The sequence below is a fragment of the Myotis lucifugus genome, unplaced genomic scaffold (genome assembly GCF_000147115.1).
Source record: "Myotis lucifugus unplaced genomic scaffold, Myoluc2.0 scaffold_5, whole genome shotgun sequence".
Taxonomy (NCBI): Eukaryota; Metazoa; Chordata; class Mammalia; order Chiroptera; family Vespertilionidae; genus Myotis; species Myotis lucifugus.
Genome location: NW_005871053.1, coordinates 20,073,284 through 20,092,029, shown reverse-complemented (window position 1 = coordinate 20,092,029; position 18,746 = coordinate 20,073,284). Strand labels below are relative to the sequence as shown.

The following is an 18,746-nucleotide window of genomic DNA, read 5'->3' as shown; positions in this document are numbered from 1 at the left end:
GTTTATAGATCCCATTTTCCTTGTAAGGAGTTGAAATACGATAAATGGCAGCAGCTCCCTTTTATTCTCTCTTTCTCTTGTAAGGAGGCCTGTTGGCAGCCAGCTTTGCTGACGGGGCTGCCAGAGTGTGGATTTGAGTAGTTAGTGAGGGGGTGGTGTACTGGTTACGGTATTGTTCTAAAAGCCATTTCCCTCCACTTATTTTTCCACCCCCAAAATGTCAGCGTGTCCAATATGACAGAATGTTCCTGATGAGTATCATTCAGAGAAACATGACTTGCTAAATTTTCTGTAGATGATAGTCAAAAATTCTTAAGCACCAAACAGTACTCCGTGCTTGGTCTACACCTTGGTTAAGGGATCCACATGGTATGGGGAGGCAGACCAATGTGATTCCATGATGAGAAATTCTGACGGCCTGGGTTCAAACCTGGATTTTTCACTTAAAGGCTGTGAAAAACGTTAGCCATTGGTAGCAAGTTCTGGCACTGGGCGCTATTGTTTGAAGAGGTCACCAGATAAAGTAAGAGGCCCTTTCTGCACTATGGGGTGAAGGATATTGTCCGGAAAACACACTTCCCACAGGAGGAGGGAGTGGAGGCAGAAGGGGACAGTTGAGTGAAGCATTTGAAGGCTGGGCTTGGGTTATAGTTTACTCTTCTTTTTAAAATCATAATGTCCCCACTTTTGGGTAATTAAATTAGATGCTTAGATAACATTTTCCTCAAGAAAGATGAAATAGAGCATGCATTTTCTGAGCCTTTGAGCATCTGAGAATGTTTTTCAGTTGATATCGCAGGTAATAGAAAGCTTGGTTCGGTTTTACATGGTTGGATCAGGCTGTTTGCTCCCTCAAGTTTCATGGGTGTTGTTTTTTTGACTTGTGACTTTTGGTATTGGAGAAGTGTTGTGGGTGGAACTGTGTCCTCCAAAAAAGATAACTTTGAGGTCCCAACCCTCAGCACCCGTGAAAGTGACCTTATTTGGAAGTAGGGTCTTTGTAGATGTAGATGAGCTCCTGCCCGGTTAGGGTGAGCCCTAATCCATTATGACTGACCTCCTTAGCAGAGAAGAATTCCCATGATGGTGGAGGCAGAGACTGACCACCAGAAACTAAGATAAAGGCATTGGCCAGATTCTCCCCCAGAGCCTTCACAGAGAGCATGAACCTTGCCAACAACTTGGTTTGGGACATAGAGTCTTCAGAAGTGTGAGGGTACATTCCTGTCGTTTCAGACACCGAGTTTGTGGTTACATCAGCCCTGGGAACTAATACAAGAAGTCTGAGGGTGGTTCGTTGGGTGATTCCTTTGGGAGTCTCTGTGGTTTCGTAGCCCATTAATTTTTTTAAAATGATATACTTACCTGGATGCTTGTGATAATTTTTTCTTAAACCATCAGGTTTTGCCAGGGTGAGTCCAGGTGTGGGTCTCCCTTCAGGGAAACAGCCTAGAGCCGTCATCGGCAAACTGCGGCTCGAGAGCCATATGCGGCTCTTTGGCCCCTTGAGTGTGGCTCTTCCTAAGCCTTAGAAGTACCCTAATTAAGTTAATAACAATGTACCTACCTATATAGTTTAAGTTTAAAAAATTTGGCTCTCAAAAGAAATTTCAATCGTTGTACTGTTGATACTGGGCTCTGTTTGACTAATGAGTTTGCCGACCACTGGCCTAGAGCATGGTGGGTCCTTTTACATCTGCAAAACCCAATTCAAAAAATATTGTTTTTCTTTACTTTGAGTTTTAAAAATTAACTTATATCCTTATTTCTTCTCAGAAACCTTTTGTTTTCCATATTTATAATAGTTTCTCACATTATAAAAATGTTTGACCCCTTTTCTGCATCCTGGGGAGACCGCCTCAAGCTTGAGGACTTAAAAAATATATATATATGTGTATATATATGTATATGTATATGTATATGTAATGTATATGTATATATATTTATTTATTTATTGAGTTCAGAGAGGAAGGGAGAGGGAAATAGAAACATCAACGATGAGAGGGAATCATTGATGGGCTGCCTCCTGCACACCCCCTACTGGGGATCGAGCCTGCAATCCAGGCATGTGCCCTTGACAGGAAACTAACCGGGGACCCTTCAGTCCACTGGTGCTCTTTCACCTGAGCCAAACCAGCTAGGGCACTGAGGACTTTTTGTAGTGTTAATTCTACTCTTTATGCCTGAAATGTGGATCCTAATTTAGCTATTGCCTTTTCTTTGCTCCTCTTTAATTGTAGTGTAACCTCTAGATAGGTGGTTCTCAACCTTCTGGCCCTTTAAATACCGTTCCTCATGTTGTGACCCAACCATAAAATTATTTTCGTTGCTACTTCATAACTGTAATGTTGCTACTGTTATGAATCGTAATGTAAATATCAGATATGCATGATGGTCTTAGGCGACCCCTGTGAAAGGGTCATTTGACCGCCAAAGGGGTCGCGACCCACAGGTTGAGAACCGCTGCTCTAGATAAAGTAATCCAAAAGGAAACACCATAGGGAAGATATGGAGGCCATGTTGCCCTACAAGCTACTGCGGGTGCCACGCAGTTTACCGAGTTTTTCTCTCAATCTTCTTTCTTTGAGTTTTCAAGAAGACATTTCCGTTCCCTTCACTAATAAGCTAAGTTGCCTTAGTCTCCCACCACTTACTGTTTTAGGGGAGGGGTTTTGGCTTTTCATTGAAAGAGCATAGGTCTCATCAGATCACAGTCTGTGTGGAATAGAACTTCATTTACCCACTTGCCAAGTCAGGCCATACCAGGTGGCCCGTTTAGGCTTAACATCTTCACATCTACACATGGCTCAGTCCCATGTAAATCTAAAATATTCATAGGCAGTGTGTGCACATAGAAAAGATGTCAACCACAGAAAAGCGCATACCTTCATGCACGCTCCCGTTCCCAGAGGCAGCCCCTGGTTCCCCTGTGTGCCCTTCTAGAACCCTCCCTGCATGTGCCTGTGTGAATGTTTACGTATATTTATATATAAGCACAGTGTGTGTGCTTGTGCATGCATACAGATACCCACAGAAATACATCCATACACTCAAGGAATGTGCCGTTCGAATAATGGAAGCTTTTATTGTAATCGTCGGACGGTTGAGGATTCCCTCAAGTTCCTTTCCTTGTGCACCTCTCCCACCTCTCTGTCTTGTGATAGGAGCACACATCTTTCTGACCACCTTCTTGAGTCCACGGTTATCACCCCAGCTGCACATGAGAATTCCCCGGGGAGCTTTGAGGACCAGGCCTGAGCCATACCCCAGACCAGTCGGGACAGCCTCCCTGGAAGGGCCGGGGCTTCCTTCTGTGCCCTCAGGGAGCTCCTCATGTGTGGGAGCAGCGGACCTGGCAGGTCTCAGGATCTGAGTGTAGTGGGTCCCACAGGACCCGGGTATCGAACACCTCTGATGAGGAAACGTAGAATAATGAGTTCCACGCCCGTTCAAGATGAACCCTGCAGGTTGCTGCCTCACTGCTTCCTTCACCCGGGCCGGGCAGAGTGGCAGGATGCTTTGTTTTGTGTTTCGGGAGTGGCCTTCGCTGCCTTCACTCGGGCAGAGGCGGCAGGCCCCAAAGACGGCAAGAGTTAAGGAATTACAGTACACAGTGAAACGAGAAGAAACTATTTAGGGTGCCCGATGACTAAACATCTATCTCGGATCCACTTCGCTTGTATGGTAACAGCATAAGGTGTGACTGAAAGGAAATTAACGATCGCGGGGCCTGGGCGCCTCCCAAGTGGAGTGTTCCAGGAGCGCTGGGGGGGCTAATTAACCAGCCAGCACGAGAAGTGAGAACAGATGAGGGAACAGCTTCTTCCCTCCGTGGCCCAGTACTGCGTGTAGACAGACCTACATACACTATTTTTGGTTTTCCCTATTAAATACACAAACGACGTCATGGTGAAAGGCCTATGTCAGTAGCCTTTTCGCAGGGCAGCGTTACCGAGAGAGAGAATGGACTCCGGATGGGACTGCCTGGGTTCAAGTTCAACTCTGCCATGTGCCAGGGTCCTCGGGCAAGGTACTGGATGCTTTCTGGGCCTCAGTGTCCTTACCGAAGGAGGGGCATAAGGTTAGCACCTACTGCATGGGGTGGTTGGGAGGATAGGAGAGCATAGTTATGAAGAGCCTGAAACCCTGTCCCAACACATAGTGTGTCTAAAGAAACCATATTTTTTATTTTTAAGGGTACCCCTCCGGGGCTTGGGAGTGGGGGTTTTTCTGCGTTCCTATATTCTTAAAACTCAGCAACACTAAATGATGACACGCCTTCAGGGGAAAACTTCAGCAATCAGAGGAAAGAAAAGGCAGCCCGTTTCCTCATCCCCTGTTTCAGGATATCAAGTACATTTGGTTCTGTAACATTGAGTATTAAGAATGAACGGTGAAGATAGTATGTTCTGATTTCTGTTTAGAACCCACTTGGTCAAGTTTTGAAGACAAAAGGCTAAACTTGTCCTATTGACCAGGTCTTTCTGTATTCTGGGGGCTTGCTGCTTTGTTGCCTTTTAGCAGTATTGTTTGGGAATTAGTCACAACTGTGTGAATAATATTTTGGAAAATTGCTTTCTCAGAAACGTTAATCGTTCTTTTTTGAAAATGCGCATGAACAATCAGTCTGGCTGGGTACTTGGGGAGATCCTATAAGATGTAAAATGGTTTAAAGTGCTTTCCGAAGTCCCTGAAAATGATATTGGATCTTGTGGGAGGAAATCTTTTCCAATTTTCTAGGTTTCTGTAAATAAATGTGAGTTATATGGTTATAAAACCTTATGTTGGAAAATATGTTTAAGAAACATCAGTGCACTCCCGGGCAGGGACGGCATAAGAGATGCCTAACACATTTAATGCCCCAGTTAAGTGTATCCCCCAAGCCCCGATTTCTGGAACTGGCTACACAGACATCTTTTCTCTTTCTATTCAGAGCCTCCATTTCCCCTCCTCCACCTGGCCACTTCAACAGCATAATAAATGGAAACCTTATTTCCTGCATCTGCAGACCTATTTACCTGAATGTCTGAGCTCACCCTTGGCTTTCTCGGGTCTTTCTGAAATGTGCTTTTGCTTTCATCTCTCTGGCTCCATTGCCCTCGTTCTTTAAAGCCTTCTCTAATCCCGCACTCCGTGTAACTTTAATCTGTAGGGCTGGACACGGCATTCTGCATAGCCGCCTTTGAGCATGCATTATCTCCCAGGTTCCCATTCCTTCTCATTGTGCATTTAAATCCCTTTTCACAGTCTGTAAAAGTGTGTCTGGGGGGGGGGGGAGGGCGAGGGGGGGAATAAAATGAACTATTATCAAAACCCACTTTTGCCAATTTAAAACGCCTAATTGGATGGCTTTCTCCCCTTTGATAGTTGCATTATCTTTGCCAACTGTGACTTGGATTTGCAGGTCTTTGTGTGTATGTTTGTGAGTATTTACTTACGTTTATTACAAATAGGAAGAACCTTATGCCCTGTGCCCTTTCTAGCCTTTTATTTTTGGAAATCAGAGAATTTTGATGATTTTAAAATAAGAAAAGGGGTGTGTGTGTGTAAATGACTGTATGTGACCTGTATAGCAAAAATGTGCTGACCCCTTATAGCAGGGGTGGGGAATGTCCGGTCTGCAGGCCCTCAAAATCATTTGGTCTGGCCCTGCCAACGCATTAGGGGTGAGTTAATTAAATGTTTGACCAAATATAGCAGGCTGATTTTTAAGTTGATAATTTTGAATGGCCCACGAATGATGTTATAAATATCCAGATGGCCCTTGGCAGAAAAAAGGTTCTCCACCCCTGCCTTATAGATTTAACTCAAAAGCATGTCTGTTTAGGAGAATTTCCTGTTTTTCCCCCCAAAGTAAAGTTCTTAATTGTGTAGGGTAGTGAGTACGTCACAGCCTGAGCTGGCTGGTTGGGGAGACTGGGGGGGAAGCCCTCACCTTCTCGTCATGGTTAACCCCCATGCTCCAGCTTCCTGCCTGTGAAACAATGACTGGACCAGTGCTCTCTGGGATTACCAGCATCTCGGGCCGAGGGTGTAAATGTTCCACGGGAAACACCTGCCGGCGGAACGGGAGGAGGCCTGGCACATCCTCTGTGGTGGACATCGTGGTTTTCATACCCGGGAGAGGATGCACCATCCTCCCTGGCTGGGCCTTTCTGCAGCAGTGACATGAAGCGTGCTTCCCATCACTTTATTGAGGAGGGAATGACACGGATCACAGCTACGACAAAAACATGGATGCCAGGCTCAGAGAAATGTGCCAGCCCTGCTGGTCGTTGCCGTGACATGTTTTTAATTCCTCCTAAACTGCTTTAATAAGCATCTGCTGAGGAATGTTAAATCAGCGGAGAAATGCTGGTTTCTGTTGCGCAGACCGATATCGTATAGTTCTCACGGATGCCCCTGAGAGAGCCTCGCCATCTGCCTGGCGTCGGCTGCCTCCTTGTGATGCGCTTGCCAGACTGACTTTGACCTGAACCCCTTTGCCCTCGTGCAGTTAAAGCACCAGGCTCGACAGCTTCTGTCTTTAGCTTCTCAGCCACTGGATCACCCCGCGTGCTTTGTGCCACCTGTTCATACATAAAACGTCTCTCCCTTTCTTATAAAAGGAGAAGCTAGGGATCTTTCATTGTGTCTGCAAAACAGACCAACTGAACAACATATTTGGGACTGATCTTACAGTGTGATTTCAAACTAAACTTGAAATGAAAACCCGTCCTTCCCAAACGTCATCTCTGAGTCACGTGTTACTGCCGACCGCATGAAACCAAAGTGCCCGAGCGCAGCTGTGCGAAGGCTGAAGGGCCTGGTGGCTGCAGCATGCCTTGGAAACTCCCCACCAGACTTGCAGTTAATGAAAATATTTGTATTGCTTGATATAAACAAAGTTTGGGGCAGTTTTTCTAATTAGGAAACTCCAATTCTCTTTTAGCCTTGAATCTCCAATTTCTCTTGTATCCCCTTAGAGAATACTAAGTATTTAAGAAAATAAAACCTGTCTCAGCAGTGAGCTTACTTTTGATTTCTGGTATTGTCACAGTAGATGCATTTCTCCCTAATTTTATGTTCCCATTCAAATTCAGGGAGTTGAAATCTGGGCTGTTTTTATAAATACATATATTTTTATTGATTTGGGAGAGGGAAAGAAAGGGAGAGGGGGAGAGAGAGGAAGAAAGAAACATCGATGAGAGAGAATCATTGATGGGCTGCCTCCTGCACGCCCCACACTGGGGATCAAGCCCACAACCCAGGCATGTGCCCTGACCGGGAATGGAACTGTGACCTCCAGGTCAACACTCAACTGCTGGGCTACTGGGCTGTGGTTGTTTTTATAGGTCAGAAATACTCGTGAGTAAGTGGGAAAGACAGTGTCACCATGCCTGCTCCTGTCAGGCTCCCCACAGCCATTGACTGCCCGGGACGGAGGTATAGGGGCCATAATGGCAGCCATGGGGCAGGGTGGTTCTCTTCTCACCACATGGAGACCCAGTGCCACCTCTTCAGGGCCCCACCTCACATCCTTTGTGTGTAAACCCCCTGGGGTTCTGGGCTGTGGCCTCAGTGCTTTCCAAGTTCTCCTCTGTTTCTTGCTAAACATCCAGGAATCAGGTGACCAGGAGCCATTCTTGCAGGCACAGCACCTGTTTGCATTCCTAAGATGACACCCACGAGCTGGCAGGGACTGGTCACGAGGGCCACTTGGATAGCATTTGGCAGCCTAGTCTGCTTGTGGAAAACTGTCTAAAGCTTTCCAGTTCTCCGTATATTATTTAAAGGTTGAAGATGTTTTTAATCATCAGGATAATGATTTACCTCCTCCTCTGCCTGCACTTCCTCAGTTGCTTCTCAGCGGGGGACAGGAAGGAGTTGATGGGGAAAGAGGGACAGTAGGAGAAGCATCTGTGTCTGAGTGCTTGCAGCCTGGATTGGGGGGGGCGGTTTCTGGTGAGGCTGGTCCCGGCCTATATAGTCTCTTCCGAGTTACATATGTAGTCCCTTCACTGTAATTGCATCTTCAGTATTTTTTCTTTGCATCTGCTTACTTCAGAATGTTTAATGTCATAACAGTAAGCTTGTTTGTCCTTAAGTTCATTTAGGGACTGAATGCCAGGGAGAACCTGCTTTAATAAGTGAGCCATGGTTCTGGTCTTGGAACGAAGGGTTTGGGCTGGTTGAGTTATAGGAGGGTCCACCCTATGCCATGGGGCGTGTGACGTGGGTCAGATGAGAGAACTGGGGAGGAATGTTGAAGTAGGCCAGACTCTCTTGGACTTTTTTTTTTTTTAGAAAACTGGTAGGAGGCCAGAGAATTGTGGATGGATCTTGTTGTTTGAATCTATTCTATTGATACCTATGTAACCCTCCCCCCCTTTCTTTAGACTGAAATTAAATCTTCTTGTGGGTCATTCATACTTGACCTTGATCTAATCTGAGATCAGTGGCTTTCTGAACCCATTGTTATGAATGAAACCAGACCAGTTGGTATGGTGCAGAAAAGGGTATGGGGCAGTTTATTGATGCTTGAGGGGTGAAACCTGAAGTTTCTCTCACCGTGTTAAAAGTCCTTAAGAGTGGTAGAGAGGGGAAAAAAGTTGTTAAAAAAATTCGGTGCATACACATATGCTCTATGGGAATTACATTCTAAGAATGTAGTTCCTAGGAATTAAATTTGCTTCCACCTGTGATGGCTGCTCTAACCTAAGGTTTTCTTTCTCCTCTCCAGGAGGTGACTTTGGTCCAGAGACCTCCCCTGCAGGCCTGCCCTCTGGCCTTGGTGGCGACTTTTCTGTGAGCAGCCTTCCTATGGCTGAGGACACCTATAGGGTGAGCTTGGCCAAGGGTGTCTCCATGTCTCTGCCTTCATCACCTCTGCTGCCACGACAGTCTCACTCGGTGCAATCAAGATCAAACAAAAAATCCCCAGGTAAGCAAGCAACAGAACAATACCTAGACCAAGGTCTTGGTTATATACACAATACACGCATTGAAATTAAGCAAAACTAGTGCCTATAAGAAATCTGGGAGCAGGTTTTTTCTTTTTGCAATGACTTCTGAAAAAAAGGAAATCTTAAGAATTGTGAATGGATTCATTTTCTTAGCTCAACTTGAATATAAAATATATTGATTACCCAGGCTAGACTTTTATAAAGATTCCAGATCTTGTTATCAGTATTAACGTTAACCATCGATTTTGTTGTTTTCTTGCTTATGAATCTGGGAACACTTTAAACACATTGGTGCATTTAAAGGTTTTGGATTTGGGCAAGTGTAATCTGATAACAGCTATTACTACCAAGTGTCATACACCGATGTGTTTTCTTTGATTACATCATCTGGCTTTTGAACAGCTATAAAATTTAATTGTTTGTGAAAATTCAGACTTGTAAAGTGGCAGGGACGGGATGGATGGATTATTTGGTTAAAGTCTTTTTCGCTTTCCTCACGCTTACCAACTTCTTATAGTTAACACTGCCAATACAAACCCAGCGTTACTTAGCTTGGAGAGGTTATGAATCAGATGTGAGGAAAGCCTTTCCAAAATGCTGATACCTGGGGTCGTAAAAGTCCGTTGACCTTCTTTCAGGCTCGCTGAGTACTTGTTTGCTGAGGGTGGGACGGTTGGGCCTTCCGGATTATGGGGCCCGCACAGAATGCTCTCATCTACACGTCACATGTTTGGAGTTAGTCTAAAATGTGCCCCGGACTGTAAAAATTGTGTTTGTTTTTCTGGTTTCCTCGATATTTGTGTTTCTTAATATCCTATGCATCATTTCAGAATCCTTTAGTGGCTATTTGCAGTTTGTGGGGAGGTACAATTAGGAAGGCAGCTTTTAAGGCTTTGACTGTTAGAAATGGCGCTGTGAGTTGGTGAGTGTCCAAAATACTTGATGATTCTAGAACTTTCTTATTTTGGACAACATTGTTTACAACCCAGTCATTCGCTGGAACTTGGAGACCTTTTTGGTATGAAGCGATTTCCTGTGCCAAGGAATTTGACCTGTTTATCAGTATTTGGGGAAATTCCTGGAATGTCTTTTCTTCCTTCTCTTTGTCTTCCCCCAACCGCTGTATCTCTGGCAGATTTCTTCTTTTAAGTCACAGTTTCCATACTGCCTTTCTATAAACTCTGCACAGTGTTTTACTTTTCCTCTTATCAGCCACATCACTTGTCCTTTGCCTTTGAAGTCGTGTGTTTATGCACTTCCCACGTCTGATGGCTAAGGACCGGCAGGTGTCTTCTCTAAGCATCCCTCATCTATATAAAATAGATAATAGAATTCGAGCCCATCTGGACTCTTGAGGGACCTCAGTGGAGGGTAATGGCGAGTGCAGAGAGTGGATTGTTAGGACAGTTTCCCCGTGGTTTGTGCTACTGTAGATGATTTGTTGCTTGAGTCTTGGGACAAGCACACACTTGAGACATAGGGAATACTGCATTTCAGATATAATTTCATTATTAATAACAGATTCACTCTTTGTTTTAGTAGGACTTAAACCTTCTTTTTAAATACATTTTTATTGATTTTAGAGAGAGGGATAGATCAGCTGCTTCCTGCACGCCCCCCACCGGAGATTAAGCCTGCAGCCCTGGTGTGTGCCCTGACTGAGAATCGACACTCCTGGTTCATGGGCGACACTCAATCACTGAACCACACTGGCCAGGCTTAAATCTTCTTTTTAACTGCATTTGTTTTTTCCAGCTTCATTGAGATCACCTGACACATATCCATACAACTTTATATCTGTATGTATTGGAAAATGATTACAGTAAGGTTAGTGAATGCATCCATCACCTACCACAGTTACGGTTTATTTATTTGGTTATTTAGTGGCACTTCAGTGGGACGTTAGGTAGCAGCGAGTAGCATGGTGAGCCTGGGAAGTGTGGCCCTCCAGCACCATCTTCGAGGCTACAGGCTCACCTGCAGGGAAGCCCCTGACAAGGCCTTGGTCCTGTGTCCCGACCACATGACATGTCTTTGGTTTTGAGAAAATATTCAAGAGTTTGTTTTTCTCCGTAGGGACGACATTTACTTCTGCTAAGATCTTTGCAAGGCCTTATAAATAGAAGGAAGTAGTTCTGCAACATTCAGCCTTTTCATGGAGTGAAGGAAATATTCTCCGTATTAGAAAAAGGGGGCCCAAATGCCAATTAAACACACTCAGCAGGTTCTTCTCCAGCGGAGCCGTGCGTGTGTCATGCCCAGATCTGTGTCTCCCAGTGGTGCCTCGGCTTTATTTTCTTCATTTTAATTCGAAAAGGAAAGGTCAGACTCCATCAGACAAATAAACAGCATTTTCCCCACAGCGTCTTACACACAGATTTCTGTCTAAGCCATGTTGTTGGAAAACTATCCAGAGCCCCGATGGTCCACCTGCCTGTAAAAATAGCTGGCATATGGTTGTGCACGTGCACTGGATGTAAAAACGGCCGTCTATTTAAAAAGGTAGCCGGCGGTTGCCAACCCTACAGCAATCACGGTGTGCTGTGCGTGCAGCACCCCAGGTGTGGAGCCCTCCACTTGAGCGGGATCCTGTCACCTTTCAGATCCAGCTCTGAAACTACCTTGATGACTGTTGTTCTTATTTTTAAGACAAAACCCCTTTCTTTCTCTTTTAAGAAGGTGCTTAAAAACACACACACACACACCACCAAACCTGTTTTACTTGTTTGGATAGAAACTCTTCACTAATTGACACTAATCAAGAAACTGTCAAGGACCAAAACTATTTATTCTGGCAAAGGTCAAATTCCATAAACCCCTGTAATAGGCACTCACGCGGCCCGTAGTAATGAAAGTTTGTATACGGGTACAGTTGGTGGTTAGCTCCTGGGCCATGGGAGCTCTGGGCCAGACACAGTGTCATTAGCCTTGCAAGACTGTGACCCTGCATTTTACATGACTGAGCTTCTTACATTCCACTTAGATTCCTAATTATTATTTTTATTTCCTGTCCTCCTATCTTGCTCCATTTGTTTATATATATATTTTACTGCTAGTTGAAAGATGCAGTTTTCTGAGTATTTCAAATTCAGGTTGTTTTTTTTTTTTTCTAAATGGAAAAATACATTTTCTGGTCATGAAAACAAGGACCAGTGTCCATTAAAGTAATTCTGTGGCGAGTGCAAGCCTTTCTGGATTAAGAATTCATTAATGTTTGTAATGTATCCTTTTGTCTTCCAGAGAAGAGCAAAGCCCATTTCCTGTGGTTTGTTTATTAGTAACATCATCAGTTACTTTCTATTTGGATTACATTTCCCAGGTCACTTCAGGCCCATTATGAAACAATCCAAAGGTACTGCATGAAGGAGAAGCAGCCTTTAAAACACTGATGGTGGGGACAGCAGATGGTGACAAGTGGGTGATGCTGCTTTTCTCGCTCGTCCTTATCTGTATGGGGGGACTGGGTCCTGCCGGCTGTTTGCACCTTTGCTGCTTCCAGTTCCAGGTCTGTCTCTGTTGACAGAGCTGATGTAGCAGTTTTGAAAACCCCTCTGGCTGTCTGTTTCTTTAAGGGGGAAAACCTCAAAGCGGTCAGGCTGTAAAGGGGAAGTCATTCTGCCCTTTGATTCTTGGACCTTGAGTTCATGTCTGCCAGGCCCCGCCCTCCCTCACCCGCTAGAGCAGCGGTTCTCAACCTGTGGGTCGCGACCCCTTTGGGGGTCCAACGACCCTTTCACAGGGGTCGCCTAAGACCATCAGAAAACACATATATAATTACATATTGCTTTTGTGATTAATCACTATGCTTTAATTATGTTCAATTTGTAACAATGAAAATACATCCTGCATATCAGATATTTACATTACGATTCATAACAGTAGCAAAATTACAGTTATGAAGTAGCAACGAAAATAATTTTATGGTTGGGGGTCACCACAACATGAGGAACTGTATTAAAGGGTCTTGGCATTTGGAAGGTTGAGAACCACTGCGCTAGAGGGTTTCTTGTAGAAAACTGGAGATCCCAGCATAGAGGCAGAACTACTCTTAGTGTTTTGATTTTTCTAGTTGTTTTTTTATTTTTTAATCGACTTCACGTAAACCTGAGACCACATGTGCTCTGCCTTTTTTCATTTAATAGTATATCGTGAGTAGTTTGCAATTTGCTTGAAGAACTTGATATTTAATGTCCATTGTTTCCATTTCCCATTCCTGATTTTTAATGAATTTTAATGTACGGGTCAGTAGTGTTAAGTTGTGCAGCCAGTCTCCAGAGCTCCCGATGTGAATGTTTTTGTCCAGTCATCTCAGTAATTTTTAATACACAGTTGGTATCTCAACAGTGGCGGTTCCAAGCAGTGGAATTATTGAACTAAGTGGACTGCGTATTTAAAGATTCTGGATACATACTGTCCAACCACTTTCCAGAAAAGCCGCATTGATTTCACATGTCCTCTGGCATTCTCGGAGACGCTTCTTTTGGAGCGAACCTCTTCCGGGAACAGTGTTAAGTGGATGGTGCTGGTAGGTGCTCTGTCCAGCTGAGTGGAGAACTCCCGAGAATTAGGACAAGGAGGCTGAGGAAGTCATTCTGGAACCTTCCTGGTTTGAACTTCTTCTGTCTACACCTCTCCGACAATTTCCATTTTCTTTCTTTCTACAATACTGTCAGGGGAATTATCACAGCTGAGTCAGGTCAAGCTGAAGGTCAGAACAACACTCAGCTGGCTTCCACTTTTAGCTGCCACCCCAGGTCTGTGCTTTGTGGTGAGGATCCTGGAGGATCATAGACAAGTTAGCGTTGGCAAGGCCTCTACCGCACATCCATCAGGCCTATTTGCAGATACGGAACCAAAGACCGCTCATCTGTATGGAACTTGCCCCAATGTACAAGTATTGGTGGATCTTGGCCTAAGCCCAGGTCCCCGCCTCTGTCTCCAGCACATTCTCCTATGCCGTCTGCACTGTTCTGTCTGTCCATTGTTGGCCCATGGGCTGTTCATGACGTGGCTTTGTGTTCTGGCTGCATGTACATGGGGAGGTCAATGGCTTACAGTTGTGCACAAGTGTGTCTGTGAGGCTCCTTCTCGGGGTGGTGGAGCATAACACAGAGAACGCGCAGTCCAGCAAGCTAGTTCTGGGCTCTGCCTTCACCTCTGCGTGGTCAGGGATCTGCCTGCTGTGGTCAACAGGACAACATTCTATTTTTCTCCTGGAGACTCGTTAGAGCAGCGGTTCTCAACCTGTGGGTCGCGACCCCTTTGGCGGTCGAATGACCCTTTCACAGGAGTCGCCTAAGACCGTCCTGCATATCAGATATTTACATTACGATTCATAACAGTAGCAACATTACAGTTATGAAGTAGCAACGAAAATAATTTTATGGTTGGGTCACAACATGAGGAACTGTATTTAAAGGGCCAGAAGGTTGAGAACCACTGCGTTAGAGGGTAGCCTCCTCCGAGGAGTTGGTGGCCCTGCCTGTGCTTACTGCCATGTTGTAACCATGACAGGACACACACACTTTCTGTTCTGTGTTCACACCTAGAACCGGGTGCCTGCGTTTGCTCCACCGTGAACCTAGGACCTTTGCGTGCCATGTATTCCCCTGCCCCCGAGTCCTGGTTCACCCAAATAGGATTGGCTGTTCCCTGAAACCACCCCAGAGTTTTAAAGAATCCTGATGCCTGGGTCGTACCTTCAGAGATTCTGATTGGATGCATATGAGGCATGGCCTGAGCATGGGGGTTTCTTAAAAGCTTCCCAGGCAATTCTAACATGTACCACTGATGAAGAATGTGATTATCTCATTTCTTTTTTGGTACATACATAGGTATTTGTTATCTTTATTTTCTAAATTTTAGAAGTGGTATTGGAGGAGGAAAATACATTACAAAAATGTACAAAATAAAGATACAGTAAATCTTGATTCCCTTCATACCCCAGAAAACAACTACTTCTGACGCTTGGTTGAATGTCTTTCCTGTCCTGTTTCTGTAGTGACGTAATTTGCCCATTCCCCCAACCACTGGACAAGTAAGAGATTCCCAGTTTTCCACTAAATAAAGAACAGCAGAAGAACATTCTTGAATATTAATTTAAAGGCATATTTCATTAAACAGACCAACAATTTTCAACCTTTTTCATCTCATGGCACACATAAACTAATTACTACAATTCTTCAGCACACCAGAAAATATATTTTTTGCCGATCTGACAAAAAAATAAGTATCATTTTGATTCATTCACACCAGATGGCTATTGTTGTGTTGGCTGTTGTCATTTTTTAAATTTGACAGACTAAGTAAAAAGAGGTCAGTGCCCCTGACTAAATCGTCAGGTATTGCAAGTTTTAAAAATTCTTATGGAAAACCAGCTGAAAATCACTGGAATAGACTATAAAAGTGGGATTACTGGGTAAAAACTTATTAATGTCCAGAATGAGTTTTTATATACTTACCAGAGGCCCGGTGCACAAAATTCGTGCAAGACTAGGCCTTCCTTCCCCCGGCTGCCAGCACCGGCTTCCTTCTGGCACCCGGGACCCGGGCTTCCCTCGCAGCCCCGGCTTTGTCCAGAAGGTCATCCGGAAGGATGTCCGGTCTAATTAGCATATTATGCTTTTATTATTATAGATTGGTTATGTGTGCTTTTTTCTTTGAGGAATGTTTGTAATATTTGGCCTCTGTTCTACTGGGGTAATATCTGTGTCTTACTGAATTATCACAGCTTTCTTGTTTGTTTTAAGGCTATCAGTCATGTAGGTTATTAAAAATTTTTTCCCAGTTCATCATTTTCCACTTAATTAGGTTTACAGTGTTTTATGACTCACAGAAGTTTATTTTCTCAAATTAAAATTTTTTCACTGTGATTTATCCCATTGCATTTTTAAAAAACAGCTTTATTGAGATATTTTACATAACATATAACTCATTCATTTAAGGTTTACAGTTCAGTGGTTTTTTTTTTTTTTTAGCATTTTTACAGGGTTATGAAACCATCATTACAATCTAATTATAGAACATTTTTATCTCTTTAAAAAATTCTCATTAGCACTCACTCCACATTCCTTCCAACCCACCTCCCATCTCAAACCCCTACCCCCCTGCCTTAACCGTTTGAGTCCCAAGCAGCGCGATTGCGCTGCTGAGATTTTATGTCGAGAAAACATACGATTCGTTTGAGTCCCAGGGGGTATTGAAAAACCACTGTCGAAGAATCCCAAACAGCGCAACCGCGCTTTCTCTAAATGAGTACGAAAAGACCCAAACAGCGTGATAGCGCTTGTTTTATTTTATGTCGAGAAATACCAAGCAGCGCGATCGCATGCTTGGGACTCAAACGGTTAAGCAACCACTAATCTGCTTCCTGCTTCTACTTGTGGCCTATTCTGGGCATTTCATATAAATAGAATCATATAATATGTAGTCTCTTGTGACTTGGCTTTTTGCAGGTAACAGTGTCTTCTAGGTTCATCCATGTTGTAGCATGTGTCACTACTTCATTCTGTTTCATTGCCAAATATTTTTGTCTATGTGCATACCACACTTTAAAAATCCATTCTTCAGTTTATGACATATGGGTTGTTTCCACTTTTGTTTATTATGAACCGTGCTGCTGTGAACATGTATGTATGTATGTATTGCTTTTGTGTGGGTGTATCTATTTATTTTTTCCTCGGGTAGTCCCTGGCAGTGGGATTGTGCCATCATATGGCAACTCTGTTGGGAATTGAGCCTGCAACCCTGACCTGGAATTGAACCGGCGACCTCCTGGTACATGGGATGACCCTCAACCAACTTAGACAAACCAGCCAGGCTCTTTTTCATACTTTTGATACTATGTTTCAATCACAGAATTTTTTATTTTGATGTAGTCCGGTTTATTTTTTGTTGCTGTCCTTTGATGTCATATATCTAAGACACCGTTGCCTAATCCATGGTCACAGAGACTTGCACCTTCGTTTTCTCCTAAGAGGCTTTCTGGTTTTAACGCTTACATGTAGGCCTGCCATCCCTTTGGTGAGTCCATACTTTTGTGTATGGTGTGAGGTCGGAGCCAACTTCACTCTTTTACATGTGAATATCCAGTTGTCCCAGCAGCATTTATGGGAAAGATCGTTCTTTTCCCATCGAGTGGTCTTAGATTGATCCAGGCATTGCTGTGCCCTGAACCAGCCTTGTTGTTCCACGTACCCCTCTGCGAATTCTCTTCCCTGTGCCCTAGGCCAGAACTTTCCCTGTCAGAGCTGGCGTGGCTTGCATCTCTGCTTCATCCAGCCTTCCTTTGTGTCTCTCCTTTTCCCTATGTGAGAAATCACTTCTTACTGCACACCTCCGTAGCATGGTGCGCCAACTCCGTCCGCCCTGGCCTGCTGGGAGCTCCTGGTCTTTGTTTGTTCCCCTTGGAGCCTGGAACACAGGGTCTGAGCCCCTCCTTCAGTCACCCGTGTGAGGGGCACAGGTATGCACCTGTTAAGTGAACGAGATTTCAGTAGTGGGCATTCGTCAACGGCGTGTGGTTGGTTGAAATACTAATGGACACGGCAATGTAAACATAATGCTCCGTTACCTTTATAAAGCTAGGAGCACACCTTCCCTCATCTAGAGAGAACTGACACTTTAATTAAGGTCCTAGCTCTCTCTCAGGGCCTTGCTCTCATCAGGCAGTGAGCAAAGGGGAGTATGTTTTAAATATATTTTTATTGATTTCAGAGAGGGAGAGGGAGGGAGAGAGAGAGAGGTGAATCATGAATGATGAGAGAATCATCAATTGGTTGCCTCCTGCAGGCCCCACACTGGGGATTGAGCCTGCAACCTGGGCATGTGCCCTTGACCGGGAATTGAACCGTGACCTCTTGGTTCATAGATCGACACTCAACCATTGAGCCAAGCCGGCCGAGCAAGAGGAGTATGTGTTAAACGGGGTTTGCCGGCAGCCTTCTCTGCCCTGCTTCTCTGTGCTCCTGCCACTCTCCCGCGTTCTCAGGCTTTGGCATGTTTGCTGCATGGTCCCCCCCCCTGCCCCCCCCCCCCCAAGGTGAATGATGACTGCAGGTTTTATCCCTCACACTCTACAGCAGTGTCAGCTGCACCTGTGGTGGTGTCAGATGGCTCCGATGGCGGCTGGAACCAACCCAACCCCATGCTTAGAAACGAGCCTTTTTATCTCTAGAAAATTGATGGGGGCAGGGGCAAGTGGCGGTGGGAATCTTCTTTCTGGTCGTATCTGACTCACAGAGAAGCAGAAGCCCATGGAAGCCATGGCATCTCCGTCGCACAGGAATGAACATTAGAGTCGAGTAGGAAGAGACAGAAGGGGAGATCGATGTTGCAGCTTGAAGCCTCCCGTTGGTTGGGGAACAAGTCTGTGTGGACACGGTGGCTGGCTGTGCTCCGGGCCAGGGGCAGGGTGTGCAGAGCCCGAGTGGGGAAGTAAAGTGAGCACAGGGTGGTGGTGTAGGAGAGAGGCTGAGAGAATAAGGTGCCTCACCCAAGGGAACATGGGACCAGCGGGAAAGTCTTCAGTAGTGGAGCCTGGAGCCTTGAAACCCGTAAGTTTTGCCTCGCTCAGAGGGCTTACATAGAGTAATAGCTAACCGTGTTCCCCACGGAACCCTTTCTCTGCACAAAGGTTCTGAGAAATATAACTGAGGAAACTCTTCCAAGGAGATGTAGCTTTCTTGTTACTTCATTACCAACAAAGTCCTCTTTTATTGGTCATGGGTCCTAATTGGCCGATGATGAGTTCACTTTTAAAAAAAAAGATTTTATTTATTTTTATTTATTATTATTATTTTT

At 44.7% G+C, this 18,746-nt stretch overlaps 1 protein-coding gene across 1 annotated transcript in view; it reads left to right on the top strand.

Annotated features, from left to right (window-relative positions):
• The window catches only part of TANC1 (tetratricopeptide repeat, ankyrin repeat and coiled-coil containing 1), a 233,453-nt gene that overhangs the window by 94,224 nt on the left and 120,483 nt on the right, over window positions 1-18,746 (top strand). Inside the window, 1 exon segment of the mRNA XM_023745748.1 lies at window positions 8,723-8,923. Within this exon segment, the coding sequence (XP_023601516.1) occupies window positions 8,723-8,923 (201 nt within the window).